This window comes from Hypanus sabinus, chromosome 1 (assembly GCF_030144855.1).
Source record: "Hypanus sabinus isolate sHypSab1 chromosome 1, sHypSab1.hap1, whole genome shotgun sequence".
Taxonomy (NCBI): Eukaryota; Metazoa; Chordata; class Chondrichthyes; order Myliobatiformes; family Dasyatidae; genus Hypanus; species Hypanus sabinus.
This window is the reverse complement of record NC_082706.1, coordinates 10,152,360-10,171,169: the sequence shown is the minus strand read 5'-3', so window position 1 is coordinate 10,171,169 and position 18,810 is coordinate 10,152,360. Positions and strand designations below refer to the sequence as shown.

Below are 18,810 nucleotides of genomic sequence, written 5' to 3'. Positions count from 1 at the left end.
GTCGAGCAGCAGCTCCTTAGGGACCGTGTTAGGGAACTGGAGATGCAGCTCCATGACCTTCGTCTGATCAGGGAAAGTGAGGAGGTAATAGGAGCTATGGGCAAGTAGTCACACCGGGGCCTTAGGAAACCGATAAGAGGGTAACAGTCAGGAGAGGGAAGGGCAAGAGTCATATACTAGAGAGTACCCCTGTGGCTGCCCCCCTTTACAATAAGTACTCCTGGACTTCCCACATCTGACCTGGGGGAAGCAGCAGTGGCTGAGACTCTGGCACAGAGTCTGGCCCTGTGGCTCAGAAAGGTAGGGAAAGGAAGATTATGGCAGAAGTGATAGGGGACTCTATAGTTAGGGGGTCAGTCAGGCAATTCTGTGGACGCAGGAAAGAAACACGGATGGTAGATTGCCTCCCAGGTGCCAAGGTCCAGGATGTTTCTGATCATGTCCACGATATCCTGAAGTGGGAAGGTGAACAGCCAGAGATCGTGGTACATGTTGGTACCAACAACGTAGGTAGGAAAAGGGAGGAGATCCTGAAAACAGACTACAGGGAGTTAGGAAGGAAGTTGAGAAGCAGGACCTCAAAGGTTGTAATTTTGGGATTGTTGCCTGTGCCACATGACAGTGAGTATAGGAATAGACTGAAGTGGAGGATAAATGCGTGGCTCAGGGATTGGAGAAGGGGGCAGGGATTCAGATTTTTTGATCATTGGAACCTCTTTTGGGGCAGGCGTGACCTGTACAGAAAGGACAGGTTGCACTTGAATCTGAGGGGGCTAATATCCTGGCAGGGAGGATTGCTTAAGCTATTGGGGAGAGTTTAAACTAGAATCGCTGGGGGGTGGGAACAGAACTGAAGAGATGGAGGAAGGGGTGGTTTGCTCACAAATAGAGAAAGCTTGTAGACAGTGTGAGAGGGAGGATAGGCAGGTGATAGAGAAGGGATTCGCTCAGACTGATGGTTTGAGATGTGTCTATTTTAATGCAAGGAGTATCATGGACAAAGCGGATGAGCTTAGAGCATGGATCAATACTTGGAGCTGTGATGTTGTGGCCATTACCGAGACTTGGATGGCTCAGGGGCAGGAATGGCTACTTAAGAGTTCAAGGCTTTAGATGTTTCAGAAAGGACAGGGAGGAAGGCAAAAGAGGTGAGGGCAGGGTATTGTTGATCAGAGATAGTGTTACGGTGGCAGAAAAGGAGGAAGTCATGGAGGGATTGTCTACAGAGTCTCTATGGGTGGAAGTTAGGGACAGGAAGGGGTCAATATCTCCACTGGGTGTTTTTTTATAGACCACCCAATAGTAACAGGGACATCAAGGAGCAGATAGGGAGACAGATTTTGGAAAGATGCAATAATAACCAGGTTGTCATGGTAGGAGATTTTAATTTCCCCAATATTGATTGGCATTTCCCTAGAGCAAGGGGTTTAGATGGGGTGGAGTTTGTTAGGTGTGTTTAGGAAGGTTTTCTGACACAATATGTAGATAAGCCTACAAGAGGAGAGGTTGTACTTGATCTCCTTTACCATAGCATTGGAGAGGGACAGGAACAGACAGGTTTAATTGGAGTAAGGGAAAATATGAAGCTATTTGGCAGGAACTTGGAAACCTAAATTGGGAACAAATTTTCTCAGAGAAATGTACGGCAAAAATGTGGCAAATGTTCGGGGGATATTTGTGTGGTGTTCTGCATTGGTACATTCCAATGAGACTGGGAAAGGATGGTGAGGCACAGGAACCATGGTGTACAAAGGCTGCTGAAAATCTAGTCAAGAAGAAAAGAAAAGCTTATGAAAGGTTCAAGAAACTAGGTAATGATATGAATCTAGAAGATTATAAGGCTAGCAGGAAGGAGTTTAAGAATGGAATTAGGAGGGCCAGAAGGGGCCATGAGAAGGCCTTGGCAGACAGGATTAAGGAAAACCCCAAGGCATACTACAAGTATGTGAAGAGCAAGAGGATAAGTTGTGAGAAAATAGGCCCAATCAAGTGTGACAGTGGAAAAGTGTGTATGGAGCCAGAGGAAATTGTGGAGGTACTTAATGAATATTTTGCTTCAGTATTCACTACAGAAAAGGATCTTGGTGATTGTAGGGATGACTTACAGTGGAATGAAAAGGTTGAGCTTATAGACATTAAGAAAAAGGATGTGCTGGAGCTTTTGGAAAGCATCAAGTTGGATAAGTCACTGTGATCCTTCCTTGGGTAGGGAAACTGAACCTGTATGTAATTCAAATGCAGTCTCACCAGGGATCTAAATAATTAGAGGAAGACATCTCTATACTTGTACTCTGACTTTTTTTTCGCTGTGGGCTAAAGTAACATTTATCTTAATTACTCGGTATGCCCTCACGTTAACTTCTTGTGTTCTTTCACAAAAGAAAAGTTAGGAGGGGTAGTAGGACACTCCATTTCTCAAGCCTGCCCCACCGTTCACTATGATATATGCCCGCCTCAACTCCTTTTCTGTGCCATTTTCTTGATCTTTCAGATACACCTTGCAGTTATCTCTCTACTTAAAAAAACACATTTCCATATGCAGCCAAAATGGTGACAAGACACAGTAGCATAGCAGTTATCCTAATGCTACTACAGTGCCAGTGACCCAGATTCAATTTCACCATTGTCTACAAGGAGCTTGTACATTCTCTTCATGACTGCGTGAGTTTACTCCAGGTGTTCTGGTTTCCCCACATTCCAAAGACCTGCTGGTTACTAGATTAATTGGGCGTATGGGTGCAATTGGACAGCATGGGCTCATTGGGCTGGAAGGGTCTGCTACCATGCCGTATCACTAAATAAAATTAACAAACATAGAAACGTAGAAAACCTACAGCAGAATAAAGACCCTTCGGCCCACAATGCTGTGCTGAACATGTACTTAATTCAGAAATTACCTAGGGTTACCCATAACAGGTTATAATCAATCTAGAGGAACTTAAGAAAAATGTAAGCAATTTTAAAGATCAGGTGCTTGTAAAATGAAAGAGTATTGTGAATTTGATAATACAAAAATATCTTATTTCTATTTGGATTTTTTTTTAGGCTGTTGATTACTGTAAGAAACACCGCTGGAAACAGGGCTAATTTCATATCACTGGTGGAAGGCAACAGAAATTGAATACTTAAAAAAATGCAAAGTCTCTTCCTTTAGTACCAGTTAAATGATGATTCTGCTTGTGTGTTTGCATGTTTCCTTTAAGCAATTTTGTGTTGCTGTAGCTTGTGCATTCAATGCAATCTCTTTTATTGTGAGATGTTACAGAGACGAGATTATTGGTAATCCTTTACTTCCATCGAATCAACATTGCCAGATGCTATATACGCAGAGTTTCAATGACAAATATTGATTGGGGTTTTGATTTCATCAACTGTAAAAATTCAGCAGACTAAAGTGCTTTAAAATCATGTTCTGTTTCTTAAATAAGCTTTTAGAGTTGTGGTTCATTCTCGTACCCTTCAATATCTGGCTGCTGAACCTGCCTCAAGTAGTCAGTCATACAAGGCTCAACACTTCCCTGCTGTAGAAGGCATCATAAACAAATCAACTTGAGAACACAGCCTTTCCTACCCAAACAAAACATGACACCACAGCAGATATATCAACACAGCCCTGTGGTCAGCCCTTCCATCATTTGAGGTTCCTATATGCAAACATTTTCCTCAAAGTGGAGTCCAGTGACCCAGAGGGACAAAATTGGTACTCTGGAAGATCACAATGGTAATCCATGTGTGGAGCCAAAACAGATGGAGGAAATCTTAAATGCATTTTTTGCATCTGTACTTACTCAGGGGATGAATGCAGAGGCAAAGCAACATCAACTTTATGGACCCTGTACAGATTACAGAGGAGGAGGTGTTTGCTACCCTGAGGCAAATCAGGGTAGATAAATCCCCAGGGCCTGACAAGATGCTCCTTCAGACCCTATGGGAGGCAATTGCGGAAATTGCCAGAGCCCTTGCAGAGATATTTTAAAAAGGGAACATGAGGAGAAACTTCTTCACTCAGAGGGTTGTGCGAGTGTGGAATGAGCTGCCAGCACAAGTGGTGCAAGCAAGCTCAGTTTCAATGTTTAAGTGAAGTTTGGATGGGTACATGGATAGTAGGGCTATGGAGGGCTTTGGTCCCGGTACAGGATGGAAGTAGGCAGTTTAAGTGGTTTCAGCATGAACTAGTTGGGCCAAAGGGCCTGTTTCTGTTCTGTACTTCTCGATGATTTGATGTCAAAACACAATGCCATAGCAAAATGTCAACACAACCCAACAGTCCACTTCTTCCTCATTTGATTTTCCTATAAGGAATCCATCTTCCCCGCTATAGAATGCTGGCCAGTGACCCAGATTTAAACCTAAACCTCCGACCGTTTGGAGGTTACATGTTCCTGCTGTGACCATGTGGCTTTTGCTCAGGTGCTGTTAGTTTCCTTCCACATCCCACAGATGTTCAGGTTTGTAGGTTGAAGTCCCCAGTAAACTGTCCCTAGTAGAATCTGAGGAGAATAACAACAGGATTGTGTAGGGTTCATGCAAAGATGTACTCTATAGTTGAGACAGGCTTGGGATGTCAATGGCCTGCTGCCTTGTTCTGTGTGACTGTGCAACTCTGAACTATAAAACTATAAATTTAATTAGTTTTCCATTATCCAAAGTGTGCCAGGGTAAGGGTATGCACAAAACAAACAGTTCCCTGAGGACCAAATCCTGATCAAATAAGATTGTCGATCACCACCATCCGGGCTTGTACATTTGTTAGACACAAAGTAAAAGCTATATCTGCAGAAAGCAAGGAATTGGAACTAGCAATAGAGAAGTAGATTAAAAAATATATATATAATAATGCCAAATGCTTAAAAATATACACACATATGGCATTACTCTTCAGGTGGCTAAGGCTTGTTCAGTTATATCAACAACGCAGCATTCATACTGACACCAATTGCTCAATGCTTAAACAATTCTGAAAATTTTATTTACCCTGGTTGACAGAAATGAGCTGAAAGGTAGGAAGCAGTCAGGGAAATATTTCAGTGATATAATTTTTATAAAATAGAGCAAGAGTAAAAATTATTTCAACCAATCCAAAAAACACCCCAAATCCCCAGACCACCCTCCTTCAGTGTTCAGGACTGACCAAAGGTCTTACGCAGTTGAATCCACTCAAAAACATTTTACAAAATTAAGACCTGGGAATCACACACTGATGTTTCCAGCCTGAAACAAGACAAACAGCCAGTTTCTGCAACCTGGAATGGCTGTAAAACACAGTCTCTCTTCTCAGCTCTGCAACATTTGAAACATCAGCCAGAATGCTTGAACAAAATAAGGCAAGGTCATAACAAAAATACAGTGAGTTCTGCAACATCCTATGGGAATCATTGTCAGTGTTCCAGCGAACAGAACGCAAGGACAAAACTGAAGAGAACAGTTGATAAGATCAGTTGGTGCCATTTCCAGGCAAATTAAATAATTGCTGCTGTTGCATGGCACTCTGTCAAATGAGACTCATTCCATCAAAATAGTCATGGCAATACCTCCAGGTAGCAGGATCTGAGTTACTGTACTCCCTTCACAAGTCAGTAGTGAACTTCCTGTTCTTTCCTTTAGACATGCAGCAGCAGAGGTGGGAAATCACTTTGCATCAATGACAAATCAGTTCAATCCATATCTGCCGAACACTGGGATATAGTCAGAGTTTGGTTCAGCTATTGCCAACAGCTTCCAGATCTGCTCATGTCAAGGCTGCGATAATCATGTGTCAGCTGATTCTCCCTGTAATTTCTGTTTTTTTAATGTATCACACTGTGCTGCTGCCACAAAGCAACAAATTTCATGACATATGTCAGTGATAATAATTCTGATTCTGATCGTGAACTATGCACCTGAGCAGCAGCATCATGTTTTTCCACCCAAAACTGTTCACAATACTCTAAGTGAGGCCTCACCAGCACTTAAGAAAGACTTAATGTCATATCCTTGCTTTTATATTCTAGTCCTCTTGAAATGAATGCTAACATTGCAATTGCCTTCCTCACCACAGACTCAACCTGCAAATTAACCTTTAGGGAATTCTGCAGAAGGGCCCCCAAGTCCCTTTGCGCCTCTGATTTTTAAATTTTCTCTCCACCGAGGAAATACTGTCCTTTCATTTCTTCTACCAAAGTTCATGACCATATACTTCCCGACACAATATTCCACCTGCCACTTCTTTGCCCATTTTTCTAATATGTCAAAGTCCTTCTTAGCCTCTCTACTTCCTCAAAACTACCTTCCCCTCCAACTAGTTTTGTAAAATCTGCAAAGTTTACAACAAAGTCATCAATTCCATCATCCAAATCATTGACATATAACGTAAAAAGAATCAGGTCCACACACTAACTCCTGTGGAACATCATTAGTCAACAGCAGCAAACCAGAAAAGGCTCCCTTTATTTCAACTCTTTGCCTCCTGCCAATCAGCCACTGCTTTATCCATACTAGAATCTTCCCTGTAACTCTATGGGCTCTTATCTTGTTAAGCAGCCTTATGTATGGTACCTTGTCAAAGGCCTGCTAAAAATCCAAGTACATATCAACCAATTCTCCTTTTGTCTATCCTGCTTGTTATTTTTTCGAAGAATTCCAACAGATTTTTCCAACAAGATTTTCCCTTGAGGAATCCATGCTGACTATGGTCTAATTTATCATGTGCCTCCAAGTACCCCAAAAACCTGATCTTTAACAATCGACTCCAACATCTCCCAACCACTGAGGTCAGGCTAACTGGCCTATAATTTCCTTTCTTCTGCCTCTCTCTCTTGAAGGGTGGAGTGACATTTGCCATTTTCCAGTCTTCCAAAACAATTTCAGAATCTAGTGATTCTTGAAAAATCATTGCTAATGCCTCCACAATCTCTTCACCCACGTCTTTGAGAACCCTGGGGTGTGCACTATCTGGTCCAGGTGATTTATCTACATTCAGACCTTTCGGTTTCCCAAGAACCTTCTCTCTAGCTTTTGTAACTACACACCCTTCATGCCCCCAATGCCTGGAACTTCCACTGTACTGCAAGTGTCTTCCAGAGAAAAGACTGATGCAAAATACTTATTCAATTCATCCTTGTCCCCCATTACTACCTCTTCAGCATCATTTTCCACTGGTCCAATATCCACTCCCACCTCTCTTTTACACTTTAAGTATCTGAGGAAACTTTTTGTATGCTCAATAATATTATTCGCTAGCTTACTTTCATTTTCCATCTTTATCTTCTTAATACCTTCTGTTTGTATTTAAAAGCTTCCTAGTCCTCTAACTTCCCACGAATGTTTATTCTATTATATGTCCTTTCTTTGGCTTTTATGTTGGCTTTGATTTCCCTTGTTAGCCATGGTTGTGTCATCTTGCCTTTAGAATATTTTTTCCTCTTTGGGGTGTAATTATCCTGTGCCTTCCAAAATGTTTCCAGAAATTCCTGCTCTCTGGTGTCATCCCTGCCAGTGTTCTTTTCCAATCAATTCTGGCAACTCCTCTCTCATGCCTCTGTAATTTCCTTTACTCCACTATAATACTGATGTATCTGACTTTACCTTCTCCTTCTCAAGTTTCAGGGTGAATTCAATTATATTATTATCACTTGCCCCTAAGGGCTCTTTTAATCTAATCTCTCTAATCAATTCTGGTTCACTGCACAACACCCAATCCAGAATAACTGATCCTCTAGTGGGCCCAACCATGAGCTGCTCTAAAAAACCATCTCGGAGGCATTCTAGAAATTCCCCCACTTGGAATCCAGCACCAACCTGATTTTCCCGATCTCCCTGCATATTGAAATCACCCGTGACTATTGTAACATTGCCCTTTTGGCATGCAGTCTCTATCTCCCATTGTAATTTGTAGACCACATCCTTACTACTGATTGGGAGTCTGTATATAACTAGCATCAGAATCTTTTACCCCTGCAGTTCCTTAGCTCTATCCACAATGATTCAACACCTTCTGACCCCTGATCACCTCTTTCTAATGATATAATTTTATTTTTTACAAATAGAGCCACGCCACCCTGTCTGCCTTCCTGGCTATCATTTCGATACAATGTCTGTCAATTTTCTTCACCTTTCACACTGCAACTCATCCTGTTGACTGCAATTTTGCCCCTTCATCAGCCTCACCTTGCTCGGAGTCTGACTACACACTGCCTCTGTTTGTAAACCAACTACCTCATCTTCAGCACTATCACTCCAGTTCCAGTTGCACTGCCAAATGAGTTTAAATCCACTCAATCAACTGAAGTCAACCTGCCCACAAGGATATTGGTCCCCCTTAAGTTCAGTCTCCCCATTTGTATGGGTCATGCCATGCCCAGATGAGATTCCAATTAGACATCAATCTGAATGCACCAGTTCCTCACCCATCCATCCACCTGCCAAATCATCCAATTCTGACCCTCACTGGCAAAGGCAGAAATCCAGAGATTACTTCTTTAGAGGTCCTGTTTCTCAGCTTTCTGCCTAACTTCCTAAAATCTCTCTTCACTACCTCCTCACCACGTATACCTATATCATTGCTAACAATATGTACCAACACTTCTGAATGCTCACCCTCACCCTTGAGAGAAATAATGGGAAGAAGCAACGCACACACATTGCTGGAGGAACTCAGCAGGCCAGGCAGCATTTATGGAAATAAACAAACAGTCAACGTTTCAGGCCAAGACTCTTCTTCAGTCCTGAAGCCTCAAATAAAGTAATCATTTGTAGCAAGATGTCAATTACTTGTAAATCTTGCCGCTCGTACCGCTTCCCTGTACCCTGACAGGAGTGCACAAAAAGTTGAAAGCATTATATTCTGCAAGAAAGTTACTTATGTAAGCAAAAATTGCACATAGTATCATGTGTCAGGTCAAACAATTAATTGCAGTATTTCCCAGTTTACACACTCAGACCAACCAGTACAGATCTTGAGGTAAGTAATATGCAAATAAAACTTGGACTGGAAATCAAAAAAGAAACACATAAAAAAATTATAACACATTATGAAGCTATTACTGTCATGTTCATTGATGATGAACCTCCCAACATAACCATGCACATCTCATTTCTTCAAAGACCCTCTATGACAGGAATTTCTGTTGGCAGAGGGTGGTGAATCTGTGGAATTAATTGTCACTGGTGGCTACAGAGGCCAAGTCATTGGGTATATTTTAAGCAGAGATGGATAGATTCTTGATTTCCCTGTGCCAAAGGTTACAGGGAAAAAGCTTTTAGGCTTGTGGATTATTGGGATTTCTTCTGAGAAAGGTCTGATCTGTACAAAAGGAATGGGCTACATCTGAACCAATATTCTTGTGGGCAGGTTTGCTAGAGCTGATAGGGTGGGTTATAACCAATTTGACAAGATGATGGGAACTGGAGTGATAGGGCTGAGGACAGAGATGTTAGTTGACAAGCAGAGGTTGTGTATAGTGAGACTGTCAGGAAGGACAGGCAGAAGATAGAGCAAAATTGCAGTCTGTGGGATGGGTTGCAGTGTAACAGACAAAATGGAAAAGTGACAATTACAGGACTGAAGGTGTTACGTTTGAATGCACACAAGATATGGAATAAGACAGATGATCTTTTAGTGCAGTTAATGATTGGCAGGTATGATGCTGTAGGTATCAGAGAATTATGGCTGAAAGAAGGTTGTGGTTGGAAGCCCAATATCCAAGGATATGGAATTTAGAATCTATCAAAAGGACATGCAGGTAGGCAGGGAAGGAGGAGTAGCTCTGCTGGTAAAAAATCAAATCAAATCTTTAGAAAGAGGAGACATAGGATTAGAAGATGTAGAATCCTTTGGGGTAGAGTTAAGTAACTGCAAGGGTAAGAACGATAGGGCTGAGGGAGTTATTTATAGGCCTCCGAAAAGTAGCCAGAATTTGGTCTACAAATTACAGCAGAAGATAGAAAAAGCATGTCAAAAAGGCAATTTTATGATAGTCATGGGGGATTTCAATACGCAGATAGATTGGGAAAATAAAGCTGATGCTGAATCCCAAGAGAATCCCAATTTGTGGAGTGCCTCCAAAATGGCTTTTTGGAGCAGCTTATGATTGAGTTCCCTAGGGAATCAGCAATTCTGAACAATGTTGTGTAATGAACTGGATTTGATTAGGGAGCTTAAGATAAGGAACTCTAAAGTAACAGCGATCATAATATGATAGAATTCACCCTGTAATTTGAGAGGAAGAAGCTGAAATCTGATGTATCAGTATTGCAGTGGAGTAAAGAGAATTACAGATGCATGAGAAAGCAGCTGGCCAAAGTTGATTGGAAGGGGACACTAGCAGGGATGATGGCAGAGCAGCAGTGGCAGGGGTTTCTGAGAGCAAATCAGAAGGCACAGGATAAATACATCCCAAAGAACAGGAAGTATTCTAATGGCAGGTGATGCAACCGTGGCTGACAAGGCAAGTCAAAACCAACATAAAAGCAAAAGAGAGGGCATATAATTGAGTAGAAATTAGTTGGAAGATAGAGAATTGGGAATTTTAAAAAACAACAGAGGCAACTAAAAAAAACATGGGGGGGGGAGATGAAATATGAATGTAAGTTAGCTAATAATAACAAAAATGACACCAAAAGCTTTTTTCCAGATATATAAAGAGTAAGATAGAGGAGAGAGTAGATATTGGACAGCTGCAAAATTCTGCTGGACAGGTGGCAATGAGGGACAAAAAATGGCAAACTGAATGAGTATTTTGCATCATTCTTCACTGGAAGGCACTAGTAAGATGCCAGAGGTTTGAGAATGTCAAGGGGAAAAGTGAGTGGAGTTGCTATTACTAGGGAATAATGCTCGGGAAACTGAAAGGTCTGAAGATAGATAAGTCACCTGGACACAATGGACTACATCCCAGAGTTCTAAAAGAGGTAGCTGAAGAGATTATAGTAGCATTAGGAATGATCTTCCAAGAATCAATAAGAGTCTGGCATGGTTCAGGGGGACTGCAAAATTGAAGATGTCACTCCATTCTTCAAGAAGGGAAGGGAATCAGAAGAAAGGAAATTATAGGCCTGTTAGCCTGACCTCAGTGATTGGGAAGATGTTGGGAGTAAATTGTTGAGGATACGGTTTGGGGGTATTTGGAGGCACATGACAAATTAGGCCAAAGTCAGCGTGATTTCCTGAAGTTAAAATGTTGCCTGACAAATCTGATAGAATTCAATGAAGAACAAACAAGCAGGATAGACAACGGGAAAATCGGTGGATGTTTTGCACTTGGATTTTAAAAAGGCCTTTGACAAGGTGGTGCACATGAAGCTGCTAAACAAGATAAGAGCCCAGGGTAATACAGGAGAGATACTAGCATGGATAGTGTATTGGCTGATTGGCAGGAGGCAAACAGTGGGAATAAAGGGGGCTTTTTCTGGTTGGCTGCCGGTGACTAGTGGTGTCCCACAGGGGTCTGTGATGATGAAGTAGATGGCTTTGTAGCCAAATTTGCAAGCAATATAAAGATAGGTGGAGGGGCAGGTAATGATGAGGAAGCAGAGAGGCCACAGAAGGACTTTGGCAGATTAGGAGAATGGGCAAAAAGGTGGCAGATGGGATACAATGTTGGGAATTGTATGATTATGCACTGTGGTAGAAGGAATAAAAACATAGACTATTTTCTAAATGAGGAGAAAATTCAAAAATCCAAGGTGCAAAGGGATTTGGGAGTCCTCTTGCAGGGTTCCCTGAAGGTTCATTTGGATGTTGAATGGGTGAAGAAGGCAAAATCATTTCAAGAGGACTAGAAGGATGAAGAAAGAATGCGTTGACACTGGAGAGTGTTCAGAGCAAGTTCACGAAAATGATTCTAAAAATGAAAGGCTTATCATATGAGTATCAATCGAAGACATTGGGCTGGTACTTGTTGGAATTTTGAAGAATGAGGGGAGATCTCATTGAAACCCATCATATGTTAACAGGCCTAGGGAGAATGGATTTTAAGAGGATGTTTCTTTTGGGGGGAGGGGGAGGAATGGTCCAGGACCACAGGCCACAGCCTCAAAAAGAGGGACGTCCATTTAGAACAGAGATGAGGAATTTCTTTAGTCAGAGGGTGGTAAATCAGTGGGATTCTTTGTCACAGGTGGCTGTGGGGGCAGGTCAGTGGGTCATTTAAGGTGCAAGTTGATAGGTTCCTGATTAATTAGGGCATGAAAGGTTATGGGGAGAAAGCAGGAGAATAGGGTTAAGAGGGAAATGGATCAGTCATAATGAAATGGTGATCAGATTTGAAGGGCCGAATGGCCTAATTTTGCTCCTATGTCTTATGGCTTTTTGCACTTGTTATCTATCGGGTCAATAAGTTCCAGACTCTACTATTCTCTATGTGAAAAAGGTTTCCTCACCTTTGCTCTAAATACTTCCTCCAATTACTTTTAAATCTCTGTCCTCTGGAGTTTATCACCCTTACACTAAAGGAAATATGGTCTTCCTTTAGTTCAACAGATTTTTATACACCTCTATTCCCAATCAATCTTTCTCACAGCTGAATTTTCTATAGTCTTAGCAAAATTCCTCTTCATCCCCTCCATTACTCTACTAAACAGAATTGTATGCAGACAAGGTAATGTCCCAAAATAACTTACCTGCTCTTCTTGTCCACCTCTCAGCTAAAAGAGGAAAGCAACAAAAAAAATGCCTTCTTTAATCATGTTATTTTCCTATAGAACAGGAAAATAGCTCAGAGAACTGGACAGGGCAAAGGCTACAAAAATGAGCACCTTCCCGAGCTGTAGAACTGAACACGGAAGACCCGTGCTCCAGAGCGACGTTATATCTCCAGCTAAACCATTCCAGTACAGTTACAACACTAGCATCCACCTGACAGTGTGGAAAATTCCTCAGGCATCTACATGAAAAGCAGGGCAAATCCAATCCGACTCATTGCCGGAAAATAAATAAAGAGTAGATGTTGGAATATGAAACAAAAATTGCTGGAAAAGCTCAACCAGTCAAGTAACATCTGTGGAAGAGAAATCAATTAATGTTTTGAGTCCATAAAACAAAGGAACAGAATTAGACCATTCAGCCCATTGAGTCTGCTCTGCCATTCCATCATGGCTGATTTATCATTGCTCTTAACCCCATTCTCCTGCCTTCTCCACGTAACCTTTGATGCCCTTACTAATCAAGAACATATCAACCTCTGCTTTAAATATACCCAATCAACTGGCATCCACAGCCATCTGTGGCGATGAACTCCAAAGATTCACCAATACTAAGGGATCCTTCTTCAGAGTTGGGGAGAAGGGGTTTACAGTTTTCAAAGCACAGATGAAGAGAGGGTGTTGGGGAGGTGAACCTCAAGGCAAAAGACCAAGTGGAGACAAGTCAGATCAGTTGATCATCTGTCCTCTGCTCCCCTTTCTGCATTTCACAGAGACCATTCACTGGGGCTCACCAGTCCATGCTCTCACCACCACGTCTCGTCCAAAGGCACCTTCTGAGGAGAGCAAATCACCTCTTCCCTTCCCTCCATCTCAGGGCCCAAACAAGTGAAGCAACAATTCACTTGAACTTCTTCCAATCTAGTGCATTACATTTGGTGTTCACGCCATTGTCCGCACTGCGTCAGAGAAACCAAAAGCAGATTGGGTGATTGCTCTGTGGAATGCCTGTGTTCTGAATGCAGCACGACACTGAGCTTCCTGTTGTACATCAGTTTTATTCTCAATTCTGCTCCCATTCTGACTTGTCTGTATGCAGCCTCTTCCACTGCCGTGGTGAGGTCCAATTCAAGCTAGAAGAACAACATTTTAACTTCTGTCACAGAACTTTGCAACCCTCTAAATGCGGCCTTGGCTTCGATTAGTGACTGCGGCCTAAGGGCCGGCCTGGCTTTGTAAAACTCGCTTAACATCGCCGTCTTTCTGCTATTTCTTTTAAAAGGAACTCCGCATCCTCTCACCGAATTGTGCCGAGTGTGGGTCAAATTCAGCTTCATCTCATCCTCGCCAGATTTATCCCGATATGAACCCAATCCCTAAATTCCTTCCCTCCGGTAACCGCCCCGATGCCGGTTTAGTTGAATTTGGTGGTATATAATTATATGTCAAAGTGAAATGTTAATGGAATGCAATACAGCAAAGAGTGCAATCCACTGATTTATTTAAATCCCAGGCGCCCTGCGTTGATGGCTTTCTGATTTCACCTGTGAACCGAGTGGCTCTCAGTCTAACCACGAGAGGTGAGAGATCTTCCTGGCAGAAACCTTTTTATCTGTATTTCATCTGCCATCTTGATGGAAGGATCTCGGCTTGAAACATAAACTGTTTATTCCCGACCTGCCGAACTCCTCCGGAATTCTGTTCTATTATTTGTTATTCTCGATTGACGGTATCTGCAGAATCCTTTGTGTCACAAAGATGAGAGGTGCACTTCCTCAAGGAGAGGGACATTTTTGTGTACTTTTTGGTGCATTAACGATGCAAGTCATTGTGAACCATCTGACATTGTTGGAGGAGGGTGGTTTGAAAAGAGAAGCGGGATTTACTGTTACCTTGCAGTGTTCGAGATATATTGATTGGTAGGGTATAACACCCTGACTGGAGTTTATATACAATTTCAAAAGTCGTGCATTTTATTCTAAACACGAGATTCTGTCGATGCTGGAAATCCAGAGTAACACACGCAGATGCTGGAGGAACTCAGCGATTCGGGCAGCATCTGTGAATTAACGATGGACGTTTTAGGTTGAGTTGATGGGTCTGGGCTGATGCATTTTATTCTTGTGTTTTTAAAAGTGGCTGTGAAAGAAAGGTCAGGGTGTCTTTAGATCACGTGGTCCTGGTGCAGTCACACTATGGAATTGATCTATGTTGATCTGATCCTAATGCAGATCAGGTCTTTCTTAAGCGCAATGCTGTGGATCCCGCGATACCAGACTGTACGGAATGAGCTGCCACTTCCAATCATGCATTTTGTAACATGCTGGGAGCATATCTGGCTTCCTTTTCCAATGACTTTTGTAATGATCACAATTAATAAAATGTAATTACTATTCTTCCTCATTTCAATGTATTAATGGTAAGACTCTTGGCAGTGTGGAGGATCAGAGGGATCTTGGGGTCTGAGTCCATATGATGCTCAAAGCAGCTGTGCAGGTTGACTCTGTGGTTAAGAAGGAAATGGTGCATTAGCCTTCATCAATCGTGGGATTGAGTTTAGGAACCAAGCGGTAATGTTGCAGCAATATAGGCCCCTGGTCAGACCCCACTTGGAGTACTATGCTCAGTTCTGGTCACCTCATTATAGGAAGGATGTGGAAGCCATAGAAAGGGTGCAGAGGAGATTTACAAGGATGTTGCCTGGTCTGGGGGCATGCCTTATGAGAATAGGTTGAGTGAAATCGGCCTTTTCTCCTTGGAGCAACAGAGGATGAGAGGTGACCTGATAGAGGTGTACAAGATGGTGAGAGGCATCAATTGTGTGGATAGTCAGAGGTTTTTTCCCCAAGGCTGAAATGGCGAGCACAAGAGGGCATAGTTTTAAGGTGCTTGGAAGTAGGTACAGAGATGTCGGGGCAAGTTTTTTCACGCAGAGAGTGGTGAGTGTGTGGAATGGGCTGCTGGCGACAGTGGTGGAGGCGGATACAATGAGGTTGTTTAAAAGACTCCTGGATAGATACATGGAGCTTAGAAAAATAAAGGGCTATAAGTAACCCTAGGTAAATTCTAAGGTAAGGATATGTTTGGCACAGGGCTTATATTCTGCTGTAGGCTTTCTATGTTTCTATGAACTCAGCAGGTCAGGCAGCATGCATGGAAAAGAGTAAACAGTTGACATTTCGGCCCGAATTGGATTCCAGCATCTGCAGATTTTCTCTTATTTGTGATTGGACTACTACACTACGAAGTCTCTTCCAGGGATGCCAAGCCTGAAAAAGTTTAAATCTCCCTTTCGACCTGATGAAGGGTCTCAGCCCGAAACAGCGACTGTACTCTTTCCCATGGATGCTGCCTGGCCAGCTGAGTTCCTCCAGTGTTTGTGTGTTGTACCAATTCCCAGCGTGTGCAGTTCCTCATTCTGTATAATGAATTTGGATGGGACTTGACAACAACCATTAAAAATCTCTAAAATTGTGAAGGAAAAGTTTTTAAAGTTCAAAGTAAATTTTTAATCGAAGTACGTTTATGTCACCATGTACAGCCCTGTGATTCATTTCTTTGTTGGCATACTCAATAAATCTATCGCATAATAACCATAACAGAATCAATGAAACACCACACCAACTTGGCGTTCAACCAGTGCACAAAAGACAAGACTGTGCAAATAAAAAAGAAAAAATAATAATAAGTAATTAAGCAATAAATATCCAGAACGTATGAAATATCCAGACCTTGAAAGTGAGTCTATTGGATGTGGGAATATTCCAATGATGGAGCAAATGAAGTTGATTGATGTTATCCCCTTCGGTTCAAGAGCCTGATGGTTGAAGGGTAGTAACTGTTCCTGAACCTGGCAGTGTGAGTCCTGAGGCTGAAGAGTGTTGCGTTCAATTCTGGTCTCCGTATTTGAGGAAAAATATACTGGCTTTGGAGATAGTGCAGAGGATGTTCACCAGGTTCATCCTAGAGGTGAGGGTATTAGGATGAGGAGAGAATGAGTTGCTAGAATTCAGAAGAATGAGAGGGGATTTTATAGAAACATATAAAATTATGAAAGTGATAATTAAGACAAAGGTAAGAAATTTTTTCAACTAGTAACTAGAAGACATAGGCTCGCGATTCAGAGGAATATATTTAGGACAGAGATGAGGAGAAACTGCTTTTCCCACAGAGTAGTGAATCTGAGAGTCTTTGCCCAGGGAAAAGCTGCACAGGTCACCTCATGAAATATATTTTTAAGATGCAGATTTTTGCATAACAGGGGAACTAAAGATTATGGGGAAAGGGCAAGTAAGTGGAGCTGAGTACACAGCCAGGTCAGCTGTGATCTTATTTTATTTAATGACAGAGCAGGCTCGATGGGCCAGATGGTCTACTCCTGATCCTAGTTCTTGGGTCCTTATGAAAGGATGGCATTACACTTGTACACAGTTCAGGCCACCTGAAATCCATGCAAGCTTGTGAGACGGACCAAGAGGGAAGACTAGTTAGGAAGAAAAGTTGTGTCAACTTACTGAACCCAAACTGACCATTTGGCCAAGGGGAAGGATCTCAAACTGAAATGTTGACTGTCCACCTCCCCTCCCTCCTCAGATACTGCTGACCTGCTTTTTTCCAGCAGCTTGTATTTTTGCAGGTCAGCAAGAGATTGTGAGAAGTTTCTGCCGCAGTTTGCTCCGTGCTTACTTTGTGTCTTGGTCTCTGGCAGAAACCAGAGGTGATGTGCTCCACTCTGGGACTGTGCAAGTCTCTGTCACAGTTTCCCCAGCAGGAAGTGCGCTCCAACACCATCCCTGAGCAGCAACCAAGCCTGGCCCACCTGCTTCCGTCTCGTCTGTATCCTGCAAGCCGGATACCTCAGCAGGTAAGATGAAGTTTAATCAAATGAATTGGGATTGAATTCAACTCTTGAGGAAATGAATGAGATTATTCAGGCTTCCACCACTTGGTCATCATAATGGAAGGGTTTATTTCACTTCAGACCATCTGGGGGAGAGGCGCAGAGTGTGAGAGGGACTAGCAGTTCTGATTGAGGCACAGATGTTTTGAGTTAAAGGTTTGCTCCCAAGATTTGAGCAAGTAATCTAGGCTGCTACTTCAGTGTGGCACTAGCAAATTATGCCCAGGAAGAAGCTGAGAACAATTTTCATTGATTGCCCATGCCTGCACATGATATCATTCATATGCCTATCTAAGAGCCTCTTAAACACCTATCATACTTGCCTCCACTACCACCCCTACTGCTGCATTCCAGGCACCCACACTTTGTCTTTATAATTAAAAAAAAAGCCTGTCCCATACATTACCTTGAACTTGCCCTCTCTCTCTCCTTAAATGCATCCCTTTAGTATTTGATTTTTCAGTGCCTGGGGAAAAGATACCGGGTGCCTTCTCTATCTTTGCCCCTCGCAATCACAATCTTGCACATTTCTGTTAGGTCTCCCCTCAGCTTCCACTGCCGCGGAGAAAAATCCCAAGTTTGTCCAGCCTCTCCTTATAGCATGTGCCCTCTAACCTAGCATCCTGGTGAATCTCTTCTGCAGCTTCTCCAAAAACGTCACATCCTTCCTAGACTGGGGCAACCAGGATTGAATGTAATATTCTGGATGCGGGCTAGCTGGAGTTTTAAGGCTATAATATAACTTCCCGGCTCTTGAAGTGAATGCCCTGACTAATAAAGGCAAGTGTGCTATGCGCCTTCTTTAGCACCCTATCAACCTGGGTAGCCACTTTCAGGGAGCCTTGGACTTGCACACCAACGTCACTCTCTGCATCAACACTGTTGCCATTAACAGTATGCCATCCCTGTATACCATCAACATATACTCGCTGTTCTCTGTGGCAATCTTTCACAATAATTGCTAACTGTCTCTTTAAGAGCATTACAATTAACACTTGGACCTTGCAATATATAACTTTTTACAGTACTGTAGAGGTCTGTCTGCTCTGTACCAATGAGGGTCGAACTTCCCAATTAGCACCCACTACTTTCGCAAGCTTGTGAGTGTTTGTTTATCATTATTCGATTGTTAGATCTAGTCTTTGCTGGCAAGAACAATGTTAGTTGCTCCTCATTGACCCAGATGTCAGTTAGGAACCAACCACATCGCCATGGATTTGACCACAATTTCCTAACAGATGTCAGTAATAACGGATGGAGTTTTACAATAACATGGTCACAGCTACTGATGC

At 42.4% G+C, this 18,810-nt stretch overlaps 1 protein-coding gene across 2 annotated transcripts in view; it reads left to right on the top strand.

Annotated features, from left to right (window-relative positions):
* Positions 1 to 17,874, top strand: part of LOC132391283 (prosaposin-like) — a 74,452-nt gene extending 56,578 nt beyond the window's left edge. Inside the window, exon 6 of one of the 2 annotated variants that reach the window (XM_059964245.1) lies at positions 17,327 to 17,874. In XM_059964245.1, coding sequence (XP_059820228.1) covers positions 17,327 to 17,491 — 165 coding nt within the window. In that variant the 3' untranslated portion in view covers positions 17,492 to 17,874. Of the gene's footprint in view, positions 1 to 3,045; positions 3,409 to 17,326 lie in introns of those variants that run through there. The other variant, XM_059964254.1, reaches the window with a different exon arrangement.
* Positions 17,875 to 18,810: the final 936 nt, after the last annotated feature.